This window comes from Epargyreus clarus, unplaced genomic scaffold, assembly GCF_041222505.1.
Source record: "Epargyreus clarus isolate Ecla_fem2 unplaced genomic scaffold, WU_Ecla_fem_2.2 ptg000024l, whole genome shotgun sequence".
Classification (NCBI taxonomy): Eukaryota; Metazoa; Arthropoda; class Insecta; order Lepidoptera; family Hesperiidae; genus Epargyreus; species Epargyreus clarus.
Genome location: NW_027332231.1, coordinates 7,688,446 through 7,709,500, shown reverse-complemented (window position 1 = coordinate 7,709,500; position 21,055 = coordinate 7,688,446). Strand labels below are relative to the sequence as shown.

Here is a 21,055-nt window from a genome sequence, read left to right as displayed (position 1 = left end):
TTGTGGTTCGACTCCGGCGGCACCAACGCCACACCTATTTCTGCCTAATAACAGCAGTGTTAGGCGCTGCTGTGTTCCGGTTTGAAGGGTGTGGTAAGGGAGACAGACTTTTTCGAGGCGTTCCAGCTTAGTTCTCAGGGGTAGCGGCGCATCTGTGGCCGACCTCAAGTAGGAATATCTAATCCTATCTGGGGTTGATTACAGATATCAATGGGCGGCAGTAGCCACTTACCATCAGGTGGACTGCATGCTCGTCTGCTACTTCTATATTATAAATAAAAAAAAAATCGATGTGCCTCTGATATTCACTGAAGCCTTTTTTTATAATATAGGAATAGCAGACTGACATGCAGTTCACCTGATGGTAAGTGCCTACTGCCGCCCATGGGCATCTGTAATCAACTCCAGATAGTATTAGATATTCCTACCTAAGGTCGGCCACAGACGCGCTACCTCTGAGGACTAAGCTGGAAAGCCTCGGAAAATATGTCTCCCTTACCACACCCTTCAAACTAGAACACAGCAGCGTTCAAACTTAACACTGCTATTATGAGGCAGAAATAGGTGTGGCGGTGGTGTCGCCGGAGTCGAACCACAAAGGGTTCGAGCACCTTATTTATGTTATTGTATGTTGTCTTATATTGATTCGATGGTAGAATCACTGTCGAATTTAAGCGACGAAGGGCTTTAATATATAAGCGACGACCCGCGACAGTCGCTAACGACTTGTCGCCGGCTGTCATTGATGGTTGTTTACTGCCACCGATCGTCGCAGAGTGTCGCGAGCTGTCGCTGGCCACCGTCGCCGACTGTCGCCAACTGAACCTAGCGATTGCTAACGACAGTTGGCGATCACAAACGACCATCGACAGCGCGGGCATCTATTAGCTTATTGTATCATAAATAAAATATTACATAAGTGAATCAGTAGATATTTTTGCTAAATTTTTATATACAATTTATAATCATGACATAGAAACGTCCGTGTCAATTGAAAAATGTAAAATCTTTAAATTTTGCTTAACTTAACACTTCATAAGCTTTGAGATTTGAAATAAATATACAATTCAGTAACGTCTTGCGCCGTAATATACCGGAATACGAGGTAACGGTCGAAATTTTGACAATTAGATGATTTTATACCTACCTTATTCGCACTCTCGCGTGAATGGTGACACTTGTGGTTTGAAGAATATTTAAGTGTCTTTAAATACTTGGGTGAAGTGACACGGGCTTTTTAAGACCCAGTAGAGCATCGACCGAGCGCTCCAAATACAAAATTATATCGTCGATAAACTTTATGGAGCTATTCCATTTTATTGGAATTTTAAGAATACCTGTGAGACAGCAACTTGCGTATCGGATTCGGATATCGATTATAATTAGTTGTCGTCGACAAAATAATCAATACACGCAGAATAAAATGTAAGCTTTGATGTTTTGTTGTTGGCATACACCTCCTTAATATAATTTTTATTGTATGGAAATGTAACCAGTGTACTAATTGCATATATAAATATGTGGGTAAAGCCTGTGTATATCTGTTTATTGATAGAATATTCCATACAAGTGTATGTTAATTGTACCTTGTATTTTTAATTTCCGGTTACATAAAAATATATAATATTATTTTTCTATTCTGTAGAAAGGAACCGAGTATGCAATCCACCTGACGGTAATTGGTAACTGCCGCTCATGGACATCTGTAATCAACCCCAAATTAGATAGTACAATTTTAAAATCCTCATGAACGTTAAATTTAAATTAGATCGATTCAGTTTAAATTATATCCAAATTTAAATATTAATAATTAATATTTCCAGTTATATTCGCTATATTTAAATAAGCATTAATTAATGCTATCGTATTACATTTTTTTATAATATTTTAATATTGATAGTAATATATTATGGTATATTAGTATAATCTTAATAGTTGACAAATTAATTTAAAATTCATTGAATAATTTTCTATCCACCGGTAAATCTTCAATAAGTATCAATTAGCACCTACAAATTGACTTGTAGACAATAGGTAGGTACCTAATTACTATATTATTGGGATTGGGAATTTTTCATACTCAAGTCAGTTATGTTGTGCGAAAATATAATTATATATAATTATATAATTGGTAAAAATGATTATTTATTTGTTTTATAGACTATAATTTATTTGTTAAATATTTATCGAAAAATGAAGAATCTATTGAAGAAGATGTTAAAATAAATATTGTATTATTATAATAATATCACTTATGTAACGACAGACAACAATAATGACGGCAATAGGATTTCAACCTATTAATCTAGATAAAGATAATATATTTCATATAATCAAGTATAAATAAGAAGGAAGTACATAATGTTGGTATATTGGTTATAAATTTTATGAAGATGCTATAATTAACACGCTTTTATTAGCTTGGGTTGTACGTTTGTATGTATGTATGTAACAGTAACGGAATCTTTGAGCCCGATTTTTAACCACTTTGAACGTTCAGTTTAATTCAAAATTTTAAAGAATTATCAAAAACCGATGACAATACACGATTGTAATAATTTTGTACCATTGTCCTTATCAACATCCTCAGGATTAACGATTTTCGAGGGGAGAGAAAGCGTCTAATGGAGCGTACAGGCAAAGTTACTAGATTGATTTTTAGCTATGAGAAATAATAATGTTATTTTACGCTTAAATTTCACGCGTTTAACGTTAATTTATAGTTATCTTGAGTTTTAGTAGAGCCTTCTACTAAAATTCAAGTTCACTACGGCTCGGCTAAGAAGGCTCTACTATTTTTTTTTTTTTGTTGACGAGGGGGAAACCTTCAAAAGGTATGCCGTGTGAACGGCACGGGATTATGTGGGATTCTTACCGCACTAAAACCCCCCCGGTGGCCGTCCTCGGCGCTGCGTAGAGGATTCCGGGATCTCCAACGGAACGCAACCGGAGTCCACTTGGCGCGTAGCCCCGTCGGGCTCCACCCAGGTGAGCTTGAAAATCACCACACCATCTGGTGTTCACGATGGTATGTGTGGTCGACACATACCGCCGTCCATCCTGGGGTTGCTGGCCGGGCGGTTCGAACTTCCACTCTTGCCGTCCGCAACCCCGGAAGCCCCCTTTTAGTCGCCTCTTACGACAGGCAGGGGATACCGTAGCCCTATTCTGGTCCCGGAACTACAGGGACAAAGAAGGCTCTACTAAAATTTAAGTTAACGAATCTATCAACTTAAATTTTCTGCGTCCAACATTAATTCATAGTTAACTTGAAATTTAGTAGAAGGCTAATTCTAGACGTTTTTATGGTACTTGAACATAGTCTTTATATTAAATCCGAGCATAGTAACGGATTTCGAATAAGCACATCTTTGTCTCATTTACTAAAAATAGTTTGCCGTTAACCAGTAAAATTTGAAGATCACTTCAAATGCAATTTGTATTTAGATGAAGTGTGAGTTTCGAGCGTTGCACTTTTATGGTTAGTGCGATTTGGATTTAATTTTTTGTCTAGAATTTTGGCAAAAATAATCCTCAAATTTGGTTTCGTATGCAAATAGACATACCTACATTATAATGCCGACCTTTCAGAAAAGTTATGTAAAGATACATAAGTTTTTTACAATATGTATTTTATATACCTATAATATACTCGTATTTTAATTTTAATGTTAAAATAACGTAAACACCTGTCTTTAAAATATTTTTTTTAAATATTAAAGGAAAAAATTTAAAAATAGAAGCGGACGATTCTGAGCATATGTACGTGCTAAAGGAATGATTTAAAATATGTAGATGAAGAAATCTCAATTGTAATACCCAGTAGGTAATAATAACTATTTACCGTTGTTCGTATCCGCCGTTGAAATTAAATGAAAATTGTTTTATGATAGCCGCATTTATTGTTGATAGGTACCTATGTCATTTCCATTTTTAAACTACCCTAACGACAATAGCTGTAATTATATTACATAACATATTTTAATAAAGCTTATAAAATATAGGGAAATCCGGATTGGAGTCTTTAGTGTCATTTTGAATTTCAAACAAAAAATATAACTATGATTATTATTATGTATGTCATTATATTAGGTATTTATTATCGGTTTTACTATTTAAACACATGTCGCATTTTTTCTGCATTAACCCAGGGTGGACTGGTGGGGAGAATGCCATTTAGTTTGCGTTTTGTACCACAACGTTATGTTAAAAGTGGTACGATAAATATATACATATAAATAAAAAATAAATGCAATTTGGATGAAGCTTCATATATTTAATTATCTTTTAATAAGTATTTTAAACCTGTTTTAGGTAGGTAGGTAGGTAAATATTATTTTTGTATTTTTTATTAGGTTAATATTGTAAATAATTCAATGTACAACAAGTAAAAATAGTAATAAATACGAAAGCATAAAAATCTACAATACTTAATTTTGCGTAGTGTCTACTTAGAGTCTATTTATCGTATCTAAGGTAATATTTACATACCTTTGCGTGGAAACCGACTGTCTCAAGAGCACTCGTTTGAACAAGGACATCTTTAGTTACGGACGAATGACACTTTTAAATATTGAAATTGCGTATAATTTGAAGATCACAAAATACATACATAATGAAACTGGCCCGGCAAACGTTGTGTTGTCATATAAATAAAAAAATGTTAAGAGTGAACAACCCTTATCACTTAGGGGTATGAAAAATAGATAGTAGCTGATTCTCGGACCCACTGAATATGCATATAAAATTTGGTGAAAATCGGTAAAGCTGCTTCGGAGGAGTAAGGTAACTAATATTATGACACGAGAATTTTATATATAAGATAAAATTAAATATTGTGTATAGGCTAACTAAGGCGAACTAAAAACTGTTTGTTACAATATTTTTTCTTATGGAAATATTTAACTTTACTTCCGGATCGAAATGCAATTCCGGGAAGAACCCATTTTGTATCCGTACCATTCGACTCTAGGCACTACCGCCCCACCTATAACTGCCTTATACCTGCATGGTTAACGCATAAAGGAGACATAGGTACCTACCTACTTATCCAAGGCATTCCAATTTAGTTTTCAGGGTAGGAACGCAACTGTGGCTAACTTCAGGTAAGAATCTTATCTTAAAATTTAATGGGGTTACAGACAGTAGCCACTTACCATCAGAGGGACTGCATACTCGTTACTACATCAATACTACCAAAAACTAAAACTTACTAACTATTTTAGATGTTTTATCCGAACTCGGCATTTCTATCAACAGCACCAAGACAATTATTCCTAATACAGCATCAATGTAGAAAGCATAATTTCTTAACATTTAATTGTTAGAGGCTGTCTGAAGCTGATTTATTTCCAATACCCCATTCACATATCACACCGATACTGTTTCGTGTGAATGCTCCACTCTACATATCTAATAAGCTGATTACACGTCACGGAATAACTTTTAGGTGGTAAAATACAATGTTGTTTATTTAATTACGGTATAGTATAGTACAGTAGTAGACCGAAAAAATATATCGCAGCAGTCTAATGCTTCAGAAACTCGGCCTCTTGATCGAGAAGTCCGAGGTTTAAATCCCAGGCACCAGCCAATACTGTCCCACTGCTAGGCACAGATCTCCTCTCAGAATGAGAAGAATGTTCGCATGTCACGTCAGTTATACATATACCTATATCAATTTGGATGAAGTAAATACTTAAAACATAGATTAGTAAAGATTACTCACTCCTAACAAGAAAATGTACCCAGTTTTGACAATTGAAATAGTCGCGTAAAAAAGTTTAGCCACGTCTCCGTGCTAAAATGTCCCTGAAATATTTGAAGTAATTATTTATTTATTACGTAAATTACGTTAGAAATTCTATATTATTAGTTATTTATTCGTAAATTTTCTCTAAAAATGTTTTTATTGTCAAGAATTCAAAAAAAGAACTTACTAAAATAAGCTGTTTGTGGCTTCATTCAATTTCAAGGCGGCGAAGTATCTTTACTAATCTATGACTTAAAATTATAATGAGTCAAGATATTGACCATGTATAGGTATATTTTTAAACCACTGAATTCAGATAAGTAGTTTTGGTATCCCGCGATTTCAAACAGACAAAACAATTCAGACAGTCAAAAAATTAAAAAAGTCTAAAAATGTTTATTCTCAGTTCTCCTTTATGGTTTATTTGGCAAATAAATTCTACGTACGACGTTAAAACAAGTGAATATAGATTTAGATATATAGATGGATAAGTAGGCACTATGTAGATATCTACTTATCTATCCATAAAAAATTACCGCTTCCTGTCTGGATTCTTTTTGAACTGATGATCCTACTTTATGGCGTAATTCATAGCGCAAATAGGCATGTTATAAGCGTAAAACATTATTTATCAGGTGTTTACTTGTCTCCCTGAAGAACGGTCCTGTCGTAAAGCACTAGGATCATACTGAGATTTACAGCTAAATACATTGTGGTTAATAAGTGGTCATTTAATTTTTAGGATTCCGTACTCAAAGGGTAAAAACGGAACCCTATTATTAAGCTACCCTAAGCTTCCGCACTCTCTCCGTCTGGCTGTCGGGCATAAACCGAAATTGATAGACGCTTTACATTTTTACAGAGCTCGTATTACTATGGCCGCTATGAAACAAAGGTTTTGAAGGTGGTAGAACCCTTTGTGGTTCGACTCCGGCGGCACAACCTATTTCTGCCTCATAACAGCAGTGTTAAGCACTTTTGTGTTCTGGTTTGAAGGGTGTGGTAAGGGAGACATACTTTGCAGATGTCACTACCATCCCACTTACCATCAGGTGGTCTATAAGCTCACTTACTACTTCTATATATATGAAAAAATATTTATAGAGATCGTACATTACTTATTAAGCTTCGTCTACATGAACGAAGAATTGAAGCCTTCAAATAGCATAGGTTTAAATCACTTTAACTCATTTGAGCGAGGAAATCAACTAGCCGTCACAACTTGTCAGAAGTAGGTATTAGTAAATGATAGGATCATTAACTTAAGAGGCAGCGCGTCGAGTAGATGCGCTTAGGAAAGCATTAGCTTCAGCCTGAAACTAGTTCAAGAAAGATGTATGATGTATTTAAAGCTGTTAATCGGTGAAGCTGATGTATATTTTAGGTATCTTAGGTCGAATTCGTTAAAGTGTGACACACTAAAAAATAGACACTATTTGTTTTATTTAAGTTTATTTAGGTCTTTGATAAGTAAAATAGAAAGATACTTCACGGCCTTGAAATTGAAAGGAGACACAAGAATGATGTTATTATTTAGCGTTTGAATTCTTGACAATAACTAATATTACGTAATTTACGTAATAAATAACAAAGTATTTCAAACGTTTAAGGACATTTTACAACACTGGTGACGTGGCAACACTTTATTTACGAAACAATTTCAATTTTCAATACAAGAAAGTGCTTGTTAGGATTGATCAATCTATGTATTTTACTCATCTAAGATTTAGGCTATCTTTTTTACTGGGTAATAGGTACGACTGGTAAGAGCTTGAAGGCTTCGAGGAGCGAAGGATTAATGTGACCCCAAACCCTTTACCCCTGGAACCCGGGTTACCACCGGTCGAATGTTCTCAACCCGTCTAAGGCTTTTAACAAGGTTTTACGATTACTATCCAATAATAACTACTGGAAGTAATGGCTGAGATTAAACGGCTCTTTAAAATCAGAATTGCGAATTTAGTTACCAGCGGTCACCCACGTAATGACTAATAACACCTTTGCTAAACTTCTTTGATATATGTAACTTTTTTTAAATATTAAATAAGAGTAACAGACGAGCATGCAGTCCACTTGATGGTAAGTGGCTACTGCCGCACATGGAAATCTGTAATAAACCCCAGGTAAGATAAGATTTCTACCTGAGGTCGACCACTGATACGCCGCTACTCCTGAGGACTAAGCAGGAATGCCTCGGAAAAGTCTGTCTCCCTTACCACACCCTTCCAATCAGAACACAGCGCTTAACGCTGCTGTTATTAGGTAGAAATAGGTATGGCGGTAGGTGGTGCCGCCAGAGTCGAATCACAGAGGGCTCTTTTTTGTTTATTTATTTACGAGGGAAAAACCTTCAAAAGGTACGCGGTGCCGTGGGAGCGATGCAGGGTAATGTGGGATTTTTACCGCACTAAAGCCCCCTCGGTGGCCGTCCTCGGCGCTGCGTACAGGGCTCCGGGATCACAGAGGGCTCTACTACCGTTAAATTGCAATGTATTATATTTGTTCTCATTGAATAAATTATTTGAAAAATTAAATGAGTCGTGCTACATAATTTCATGTTTTATTGTGAGAATTTCAAATAAAATAACAAATAATCTTAACACATTATTTATTCAATTATACCTGCAAATAAGTATATAACTCCTTTTTTATAGTTACTTATTTTCTTGTAGGTAATTAGAATTTTTACGACTAATATTATAACGATTATTTTCTGTTATACAGGCCATTTAACTACTAATTTGGGTGGTAGATAATGATATAGTGTAAGGCTTAAAATTGTCTAAAGTGGTTACGATTTCTAATAAAATGACACATTATTACGGTATAATTTACGGTGACAAATTACAGTGCTTGATAGGCTTTTAAACAAAAAACAAAGTTTTTGAGACTAACTATTAGTGTAAATTATATACACAATTAATTTATACCGAAAAACCATCACTTAAGGTAGAGCTCTAGTAGGTCACTTAAAGGTGGTAGAGCTTGTCCTGGTTCGACTCTAGACGTACCACGGCCATACCTATTTCTGCCATACAACTAACATACTGCCGGGTTTGAAGGACAAAACTTTTATACGAGACTTTTTTTGATTATTATTAATTTTGATTACTCAGTATTAAACCACTTGCCATCAGATGAACTGCATGCCTCCTCGTTTGCAACTAAGCCTCATTTATATGTTTCTACTTAAAAGTTTCACATTTTAATGATATGCATGTTTATACAGCAGTGGACGAACGAAACAACTCTGCAGGATAAATCATATGTTTACAAAAATAATGACACTAAATAACGGAAGCAGGCTGCAGAGCGACTTACGTAACAGCCACTGTGCACTAATTGCGTGGCTGGAGGCGGCTGGAGTCACTTCTGAACTAGAAAACCTTAACCTACTAATCATTAATCTTCATAAGTATAAGTCACATGTCTCATAACAGACCAGGGTAATGACGAGACTTGGTCCAGTTCAGGCACGCTTGTTTATTAGAAGTTATATTTCAAATTAGCAACGTCCAGTAAGAGAGATTTGACAAACTTCTTGATCATTGATGTTTCTATTTCAATACGATGGATTATTGTTTAGAAAACTGACACAATTGAATTACTTATGACACTCATGAAACTTATGAAAGAAACTGACTTCAATTTCTATGCTCTACTTAGGAGGCTGAAGGCACCCTCCTAAAATAGAAAAGTTTAATCTGCTAAGCATTAATCTTCATAAGTATAAGTCACATGTCTCAGAACAGACCAGGGCAATGACGTGACACTTGTATATTTGAAGCAGTACTTCAAATTAGCAACTAAAGTGGACACTAAAAATGATTTCGGTAAGTTCATGACCATGTTTATATGTCAATATACTGAATGATTGTTTAAGAAATCTTTCTTGTTTGAATTACCTTCATATCATGGATTTAATTTTTACTATTTGCTTTTGGAAATTGTATCTAGTTGACATTACAATGTACATTATATTTATTTATTTATTTATTGCACCTCTATAAAAATAAAAAGATACAATAGGGCAAACTTAATGCCTGATGGCATTCTCTGCCGGTCAACCCTGGGTGGAAGGAGAAGGTAATTATATATACATGAAATAAATTACGAAATATATATATACAAATATATAAATATAAATGAAATATATATATATACAAATACATACATATTAAATAAACACAATATATATACATAAAAAATGGAAAATTACAATTACAGGGTACCTACTTACGAAAAAAACGGTGTAACATAAGGAAATATGTATTGTTAGTTTGAATTACTTCAATTTAGGATATCGAACTCATAATATTTAGGTCTTGGTAACCATACATACATTTACGTCTAGGTATTCCTACTATTTTAAGATTCGACTAGCTTTATTACAATATAATTACTTATATTACTTAATCCTTTTTATGATACTATAATAACTGTGTCTAAGGCATTTGTGTCTACTAATCTGTCGTTTTAACACCATACGTTGATGAGTCGCTGGCAGTAACACAAGTGGTTAAAGAACTCGCCATTACTAGTAAATAATAGCTGGCAATTAACCAGTCCGGCCGCAGTCAATCCTGGAGCCTAGGGCTCCTTCAATGAACTCCCGTAATTTCATTGCGTTGCTTAGAAATATCGTTTCCGTAGAGCGACTTTTTATAATATAGAAGTAGCGAATGAGTGAGAGCTACTTCCTCTGATGGATATTTGCGATGAACCCTCTGGGGTAGAGTTGCGCAAAATGTATCACTAAAGTGAAAAGAGTGATATATATCTTTTGAACTCAGTGATATATATCACTCTTTTAGCTCAATAGCTCACTTTAGCTCAGTAGCTCTGTAAAGATACGCGACATTTTATATCAGTATATCAGAGAATCAGATCAAAATGTTTTGACAACATTTTTGATTCCTATAATTAATACAAAACTGGCAAGAAATTATATATGAATTATCACAGCCAACGCTATTTGTATATCCCGGTTTCCATGTTCTTAGCAATAAAATATTTTAATTTAGTGTTTAATACGTAACCGTAACTGTTATATATCTCAATCAACGCATTTGACTCGAATCAGGCTCACTACTCACTCTCAGTCAGTCGCTCATTTGACTCATCGCTCACTCGCGAGCTAGTATAACACTGTTGAGTTGAAGAAGATCTTATATCCGGAATCGTTTGAATCTATGAACTAAACCATGTGATGCGGATATAAAGATATAATTCAAATCCGTCGGAGTTGATGAGTGATTAGCTCTTTGGTGAAGATATATATCTTTTATATCACTCACTCGCGAGCTACACAATTCTACTCTGGGGTCTAATTTTGTAATATATAAATATATCTGTAGGTATTATTAGATTTCTACCTGAGGTGCGCCGCTACCCTAACTAGAACTAGAACTAAGGTTTAATATCTCGGAAAATTGCTGCTGGGTTCTTTAAATGGTGCGGTATGTCTTCCTTATCGCATCATTCAAACCAGAACCCAGCAGCGCTTAACACTGGTGTTATTAGGCAGAAATAAGAGTGGCAATGGTGCCGCCGAAGTCAAACCACAGGGTTCTAACACCTTCAAAACTTCAAAACCAATTAGACAAATTCTCGAATAAAATCCGCAAATATGGCTCAGCGGTCGCTCCGATAACAAATTGGACGCCCAAGCGGCAACGGCTTAAGTAGCTGCTTACTTAAGAAACAATATGGTGGCAAATGCAACTATCGATAGTAGGCACAGGGAGGTCAGTCTCAAATAAAAATGCATGAGCCGTAAATGATGCTTAACATCATTTTTTTCAATAAAATAAACGTTTATTATTGACATGTGATATCAACAGATCTGCAGGACGCCTTTCCGGGGCGGTCCCGTTCATAATAATACCTTGGGGAACTGGTGTTAAAATAATGCCTCATACTTATATTGAAATTTATAGTAATTCTTAGGAGAAATAACAAGATACACTGAGATTTTGATATAATTGAACAGTTTTATGAAATGGAATAATCTCAAATTTAAAAAAGACGCAGTTATTCCATGTTTCATGTTTTTTTTTGGTCTACTTTATTTTATCGTTATCTTATTGTATATGACACAATTACATTTCATAATATACCTATGTATGCATTATACTTGAGCTGTTTAAAAAGATGTGACGGTATCCTTGTCAATTATCTATACTAATATTATAAAGAGGAAAACTTTGTTTGTTTGTTTGATTGTAATGAATAGGCTCAAAAACGACTTAAACATTCTTTCACCATTCGAAAGCTACAAATATCCACGAGTAACATAGGTTATATTTTATATGAAATATATTTGATAAATAGATTTTGAGGCGGTACAAAGTTTGCCGGGTCAGCTAGTCGTATATAATGCTATTATTCCTTATCTTGAAACCAAAATAGCAATACCTACTAGGTACTTATTTGCATTGCTATTTTGTTTCTAAGCGAGACATGTCCTCATAGTATCAAATCATTATTTTTATAACTAAAGTGAAGAACCATAAAAATACGTAAAATAATGACTAAATAATCTCATCAATTAGGAAAAATGTAATGGGAGCTTTTTCTAGATTAAATCCCCCCGGACTACAAATTGTCTAGCGAGATTCTTCAAATTGTAGTATTAGCTGCAGCCTACCTATGATAAGTAGGTACTCAAATATACGTCCATCTAGTTCCGGGAGCTGTATAGGGCTACGGTTTCCCCTGCCTGTCGTAAGAGGCGACTAAAAGGGGGTTGCGGGTGCCAAGAGTGAGAGCTCGAACCGCCCGGCCAGCTACCCCGGGAAGGACGGCTGTACGTGTGGTGGCATACCGTCGTGTACACCAGACGGAGTGGCGAGCGTCATGCTCACCTGGGCGGAGCCCGACGGGGCAACGCGCTAAGAGGATTCCGGTTGCGTTTTTTTGGAGATCGCGGGGTCCTCTACGCAGCGCTGAGGATGGCCACCGGGGGGTTTTAGTGCGGTAAGAATCCCACATAACCTCATGCCGCTCCCACGGTATAGAGTACCTTTTGAAGGATTCCCCCTCGTAAGCAAAAAAAAAGGTACTCAAATATATGATTTTCGGTGAATGAAAATATCGGTGAAGTTTTCAAAGTCTACGAATGTAATTTGATAGTGATAATGTGCCTAAACCGCCCTTAATCTGCAGGGTGATCTGTGCTAATGGGACCGTAGGTAATGAGTTGACGACGATGATCTGTGGTTTTCAGCTTTTTTATTTAATTGTCGGGGTGGTTTTAACTTACATATTTGTTCATGACGAAACGAGGTATTCCTAATCGAACCATGCTAAATAAATTCAAGGAACCCGCTTTATTTCTAGATAAATCAGAAACAATGGTTTTCTATTACAGAAACAGTTGCTACGTCATTAATTCTTCAGCTCCAAACCATTGAGTTCTCTGGCAGCATTCGCCCTAAAACTGCATTTACACCACAAATTGCCCCTTCTTTACTGAAAATGTAATATTGTTCTGCATTGTCAAGGCAGTAAACTTAAATGAATCTTGTGTGGCCTTTGTATTCTGAGCCAAAATATCGAGTTTTGTAACTAACAATGGTCTATTCTATCACACTAAGACACAGGCATCGTTTGGTTTCATTGTCCCTACGGTAAATTGTTTTTGTGTTAAGGTTCCTATTTGCCTTTAATGCCTATTTACCTATCCGTGTATTTTATTGCGTTAAAGTAGGTTTCTACAAGTAAGAATTATACAAAATAAAGCCTATAAAACCTTAAACTATTAGGTACTTACGTAAGCAATGTTTAATGATTAGTGTTTAGTGTAATTTTAAGTTAATGTGTGTGTGCATTTCCGCGTGCCTACGTGTACGTAATATCTAAGAAATTTCAACATCGGCATGTGTAATTTAACATCAAAATTTTAATTGCATTAAGTGTTCGTCAAATATTTAATACCTATAAGCAAATGGGTTTTAGTAATATCCAATAATTGGTGGAAAAAGTACTTAAGTAGGTTAGATATGACTTTTGAATGATGACTCACCGTTATACAAGTAGCAAATGTTCAAAGTTTACTTATTGATAATCTTTAACAAAATGGATCTACCAGGGGCACATGAGTTCTACTTGATGTATCCTGTGATTGAATGAGTGAATCAACTGAATCTCTACTTATTACTAATCCTGCCTCTGAACCTAACTAGATTAGAACCTAACTATGCCTTATTACAGTCTTCTAACGATGCAAAGCCGTTTAATGTCAACTTTAAGATGTCCTAGATCCCTATCCTCCTCAAGAAATATCAACGCAACTTGTTCATAAATCATAATTCGTCAAACTAAGATAGTTAGCATATATCTAGCTTCAGAAATCGATATTCTGAGAAATGATCGTACTCCATCGGTCCGTTAAATGGACGCGAGGTGTCTGGGCGGTCCGACCCACCGCTGCGCGGGTTTGTCAGTGTCATTACACCTTCAAACATTGTCAATTTGTCACTCCGATAGCATTAAACATGATGTCCAACATAAACTTACAATTGGGTCCATAACAAACACCTAAGTACATATTGTACATATTGTAAACTACATAGTCTACATATTGTATATGTAGTCTACATATTGTTACTTAGGTGGTAACTTACATATTTTTGGTTACTTACATGTTATCCCTGTAGTTCCGGGACCAGAATAGGGCTACGTTATCCCCTGCCTGTCGTAAGAGGCGAATAAAAGGGGCTTCCGGGGTTGCGGGCGGCAAGAGTGGGAGCTCAAACCGCCCGGCCAGCGACCCCGGGAAGGACGACGGTATGTGTTGTCGCATACCGTCGTGTACACCAGACAGTGTGGCGAGCGTTGCGTTCCCTGGAGATCCCGGAGTCCTTTATGCAGCACCGAGGACGGCCATCGGGGGGGTTTTAGTGCGGTAAGAATCCCACATAACTCTGTGTCGCTCCCACGACACCGGGTACCTTTCGAAGGTTTTCCCCTCGGAAAACAAAAAAAAGGTTATTTACATGTAGTCTACATATTGTTACTTATGACATAAAAGTAGCGAGGGAAAATGCAATCTTCCTATTTTTACCTGATTGGGAGGGTAATTTTTTTTCGAAAATATGTAGGTGTGTATCAATGGTACGCCTTGCAGCCGAAACCAAACTATTTGACGGATTTTAACGTATGTGTTGTTGTTGGATCCATCTAAATTGTTGGAGTGACATTGGCTATATTTTTAAGCAGTCAGAATGTTGTTTTATAATAATTCTCAAGTATAATATAGAAGTAGCAAGCGTGGATGCTGTCCGTCTGATAATAAGAAACCACTTTCGCTCATATACATAAACAATCACAGATAAGAATAGATTCTAAGCTGAGATATTAAATATGAATAAAGGTATTTTGTTTTCTATTATCTAAGTATAGTCCGCGCCACATTTTTAGTTCGCTGTGAAGTTGTTCACTTCACAGCTTGCAGTTACAAGCATATATTCCGTAGCAACGTCAGGGCATACTAACGCAGCTATGTACCCGCAGGCGAGAGCAGGCAGCGGACGGGTGCTTAGAGGGGTCGCGCGTTGTCTTCGTCCCGCTAATATCTACGATTTGCTATTCAACGCGATTCGTTTCTATATTCAGAACGGACTAGCAGTTTGAGCGGACTATACCTGCTTAATAAAAGGTGGCCAGCCGCTTTTATAAACGTAAAAATTAGTTCATTTACAAGCAATTCGCACGCCTTTTCTTAATAAAGAAAAGATAAAGACACCTTTTCTTAATAAAGAAAAGATAAAGATACTCGTAGTAAGCTGGGTTTCTCATAAAGAATTCTCGAAGGTTATCTTCGCGTGTCAGAGCTATTTAATCATGTGAACTAAGTGAAATCGAACATAACACAATGAGACGTATTTTTGCAACGTTGTGTGAGCTTTCACTGTGATCTTGTTATAGTTTATCTCAACGTCTTACTAAGTTGGTATTCACACGTATCTAAAGATGGTAGAACTTCACGACACGAGTCCGACCACCGCTCTACCTTTTCCCTTACTGCGTTCAAACTTGAAGGTTTTAAAGAAGATACACTTCCACGGGGCATTAAAAAACTTATGGTGCACTTTTTTTTTATCAAAACGGGCCTCATAACTCCTTTCAGAATTTTTTGTTTATTCTTATAATTTCGGAATTGGCAAAAAGGCCCATTTGAAAAGTTCACCCCGTATATTTCAGTATCAGAAATATTTTAAGCAGCATTTTCGATCTATCGCCGTCTCATTGCCAAGTTTCTTGAAATGATAACATATCAGTTCCCTTACCATGAGTTTTCAAAACATCCCACAATTTTACGTTACGTTTACTCAATCCATTATTCTGTTCCGTTTGCTTCAGTAGACTGAGTAAACGTAACAATAAATAAGTAGTCAAGTATTTTTGTCTGTCAAAAAGAGAGACAAAACATAAAGGGCCATATTGTCAATTTAGACATTTAATGTTACGTTACTGATACTATAGTTCTGATACAATCCGCTAGGGGTGCTGATTGGATTTTGTATGGGCAAATACGTAAACAAATACCAAAACAGTCGTATTTGTAAAACGTTAAAACTCATGGTAAGGGTGCAGATAATATTGAAAAGCTTTAATAGCAACACAAGACCTTACAATATGAAAATGCAAAACAATTTATCAAAATTGAAAAACGACAGCGTCGGTGGTTTACAAGATTCGAATAATTTAAACAAATGATTCTGCATGCATCATTATGTGATAGATTGATAGTATACATTTCTAACTGGTTTTCAGCTATCAATCTGGATAGGATTGACTCCGTAGGACTAGTTCAAAGTGTTTGTTAGATACAAGAAAATTTGCGGTTAAACCTTTCATCGGAAGATATGAAAAATGTTTTTTTTTTACTCTAGGTACCTCTATAAAAACTTGAAATGCAATTTATATTCTTAATATGTGTTTAAATTAATAAAGTAATGAAAGAAAATTATGTACCTATTTCATTTTTTATTGATCAGGTCGAATAGTGTACCTTATGTAGGACCGCGATTTGATTTGTTTCTACGATTCAGATATTCTTGACAAGTCTATGGTACACCTACAACATTCAAGTACCTACAAAAGCATCTTCTTTCGCTTACATACGCTAAAAGGAATATAGAAGAAAAAAAGCAAAATTTTAATATTACTGCTGTATCCACTTGTAAATCATTGACACAATCCTGTGGCCATCTCTCAGGGAATGTATTAAATAATTTAATTAATATAGTCATGTGTTTCGATTACCAGGCGCACATAGAAATGCGGGAGCGCAGCGAGTCGGAGACGGGCGGCGGGGGCTAGCATGGCCTTGCTGCTCCTGCTGCTGGCCACCGCCGCGGCCGCCGTCACGCTCGGCGACATCGCGCGACGCGACACCGGGGATGTTTTCACCCTTACTGGTAAGTTAGGAAATCATTTTACCCAGTGTTAGACGAGTTACCCAGACGAGTTAGCTATGTGTTATTTTTAACCTCTAAAACGCCCTCGGTGGCCGTCCTCAGTGTAATGTAGAGGATTCCGGGACATCCAAATGAACGCAATCAGAGTTCTCCGAGCGCAGTACCTCTGTCGTGCTCTGTCTTGGTGAGCGTTTACGCTTTCCACGCTTGTCGTCCTTTCCGGGGTTATTGGCTGGGTAGTTCGTCCTAACACTCCTGACGCCGGTAACGCCGAAAGCTTCCTTTTACCAGCGTCGTACAACAGGAAGGGGAATTGCAGCTCTATTCTGACCCCGAGATAAAAGTAACAAGCACTATAGTACCAAGTTACAATAAGTTTAGTGGCTTAACAGTCCAGTTCTCTCTCTCTTATTATAAAAAGGGTCGTAGATTTGAAAGATATATAAAATAAATATAAAAGGAACAAGAAAGTTGCATTTCCTTTTATTTTAAATAAAACTTAATTTAATGTTCTCAGGAGAAAAGTGCGGCGCAGCGCAATGCGCCGAGCACGGCGCTGGCGCGAGTGCTAGCGACATCGACGGGTGCACGTGTTCGTGTCCTCAACGAGCGCCCCTGTTTAGAGAAGATCGGGAGCTTTGCGTAGACGATTTGCCAGGTGAGTTCTCTGCTAACTTCCTTGACTATATTGTCAGATAACTACTCGCTCGCTCGTTCGCTCGACAATGTAAACTCCCTTTCATAGAAGCAATTATTCTACAGTTTTTTAATTGATAGCTATAGGTATGTACAAGAAACCTCACAGACTCTGAATATCACAGTGTAGGATATTAAAACTCGTGATTTGACTGCGGCAACAACCGACTCATCTAATTGTACCTTAATCGACGATGTAGAGACAGAGACAGAGGTTCGCATTAACGTAAGGCGAGCCATCATAGTCTAAAAAAGTCGAGGCAAATTGGGGATGTCAATAGACGACAGTAAAAATTAAATATCGAATCGGCTTCAAATTAGTTTGACGGTTTCATCACAAAAATATACATTAGTACTGACCTATTTACTATCTATCTAACTACCTTAAAAATAAAGTTAATAGGTAATACTTTCCATAAGAACACCTACCTTTTTCCACTGTTTCTATTTACTCTGCATAAACACTTTAAACTTAACGTACATAACTACCATCGAAAAGTAAGAAGATAATTGAGATGTCTTCATATTCATTTTAGCATGGTAATTCCAGTAACCAACAAGTAAGGTTTAGCGATGTCATCGGCCAATACAATTTAATATCTGTACTGTTAGTTTAGCACGTTCCTGTGATAAAATTAACATTAAATAAATTAACATGTAGCGTAAAGTCGTAAAAAATTGAAATATTTCGAGCGTGTCAAATACGAGTACCTACCTATTGGCTCGCTTCTTGCAATGTTCAACTTCATAAAAAATAAAAATAGGTAACATTTTGAATTTTGAAAATGAAATATTTACCTTTCTACATAACATTCAACAAGCGTAAAATATCTTCTCTTATTTGGACTAAATAAATAATGATTCCTGATTTATAAACATGTGTTAACCGAAATATTAGAATATTACTCGTATTCTGTATTCAGTATTTTATATTATTTTATTACAAGCAAAGCTGTAGGTAATTAAGAAGGTTTCCTTACGAAATGTGTATAAATAGGTATTTTTATTAAATTGTTATTTAGGCAACCGATTAAAAAAAATGACTGACTGATAGTATTACTTTCATTGATTAAATTCATACACCTAAGTAAGAAACGTTCTACGAACTTTATGAACTCGATTTTATCATTTTCTTTAACATCGAGAATACCTGTCCCACTATTAGGTATTATTTTCTCCAAATCTTTAAATAAATGGGTCGCAAATTTCACAAAATCACATCAATTACCGCATTTAGCGGCAATTTGGAAGAAAACATTCAAAACCGTTTATAATATTCGTACTGAATTCTCAAAAGCCTGAAGTATCGTACAAATCATGACGGCAGCTTAATTCCTTTACAAACGAGACGTTTTTGAAACCCCAAAAGTGTCAGATCGTAAAATATTTTAGTAGCGTAGCAAAGTTGACAAATATTTAAATATGGGGATTTAAATGTTTACAGAATGCTCCTTAGCCACTTTTGGGACGGGTGTTGGCGTGCAGAGGATCCCCTTTGTGTATTTGCCGCTGAAGGGGCAAATCATTCATCCATCCAGAGAAATCACCTTTCAAAGTAAGTAGACATGATGTAAAGGCTAATAATCAGTAAATGTCTAGTGACTTTTAATAGACGTTTTATTTTAGTGTAAAGTAATTGAGTGAGTGCTTAAGCCGTAAAAAGTGCGCACCGTTTAAAACATGGTTATTTCTGCAGCCGATAAAAATCATTATCCGATAAGCATTAAATGCCTGAATACAAGCTTTACCTATTTGTTTTCTTCGAACGTACCTATGTTCGTTCTTGTTATGTACATACCTATGTGGGGATAAAATTGCAAGTGGAACTGAATTTTAAAACAGTTAACCCCAACATTCATGTAAATCCAACACCCCTAAACGGGGGACTAATTATGCACGTACAATTTTTTATCCACCCCCATGATATGGGTAGCAAGTGGAACGATTTTCAAAGAATACGAAAAATAAAAACAAACTTGTTTTTAATACAAAATTATATTTACGATACATTTTTTATTAGTTCTAACATGGTCACAATTCCACAGATGTCAAGACACCAATTTGTGCAGTGTCGGGCGCCCAATTCCTCACACGCAAAGGTTTCTTGGATCTCCGCAACACACTCGATTCAGATGTGCCATTCAGCCTTTTCCGCGACGAAGGAAGGACTTTTCTTCAGGTAATGAGACGTTTGATAAGTATTTTATTTTAGAATCAAGTCATTAATTAAGTATTTACGTCTGCAAGTGCAAGGCATTTATTTATTTAAGTCACCAAAACGGTCATAATAAACTCTTGTATTTACGGCTAAGTTATTTCAGCCAACATCTAAGTTTTCTTGTTTTTCTTAAGGCTCATAAAAGAAGACCGAGTATCAGACATAGATAGATAGCCTACGATACTCCTATTGTTAGTTCTTTCATAATCGTAATGACGACCAATTAGAAGGTACTTCTATATATGGGAAACTGGGGACACTTGGGGACCTTTTGTTTTTTGACCACTATTTGGTAAATATTGATCCGATTTTAGATATATGGGTACTGAAATACGTGGAATTTCATTGCCTATACTAAGTACAAAAGCTAATGATATCGGTATATAAATTATGTAACAAGCCCACGAAAACTTCGTATAGGGAATGATATCATGTGTCCCATATATATGTTTGACTTGATCCCCCCTCTGGAACACTTGATCCTGAAAGAAATAAGTCTCCTATATTTTCATATGATACTAAAACGAAAAAAAATATACGTGTAAATTGATTTATCATTGATTTATTTGCTTAGTAGAAACAACAACAACATATCCACTGTTTTGATAAATCACATATACGAGTAACTATGTTTTCAGCTAACATTACTTAATGTTCCAATTATCACAGAATCTTATGGTTAATATGTTTTTTTCTTGCACCTTCTATTGTTTTATATACTCTGGGCATATTGAATCCTGAAATTATTAGAAAATGAACATTAATGGACGCTTGATCCGGTGGGATCATATCTCCCATAAGAAAGTGTACCATGTGTACCCTAGCTATACTGTGGTTATAAAAATATATTGTAAAAAAATCTACTACTATTAACACTATTCTATGGAGCAGACGTTTAAAAACATAGATAATGAATAGTTTAAAAGTGATACTTACCCAAAATAAGTTTACTAACCAATTATT

At 35.9% G+C, this 21,055-nt stretch overlaps 1 protein-coding gene across 1 annotated transcript in view; it reads left to right on the top strand.

Annotated features, from left to right (window-relative positions):
- The window catches only part of LOC140752170 (uncharacterized), an 82,661-nt gene that overhangs the window by 57,203 nt on the left and 4,403 nt on the right, over positions 1-21,055 (top strand). The window contains exons 3-6 of the mRNA XM_073086365.1: positions 17,027-17,178; positions 17,696-17,836; positions 19,319-19,429; positions 19,920-20,053. Coding sequence (XP_072942466.1) covers positions 17,082-17,178; positions 17,696-17,836; positions 19,319-19,429; positions 19,920-20,053 — 483 coding nt within the window. The 5' untranslated portion in view covers positions 17,027-17,081. The remainder of the gene's footprint in view (positions 1-17,026; positions 17,179-17,695; positions 17,837-19,318; positions 19,430-19,919; positions 20,054-21,055) is intronic.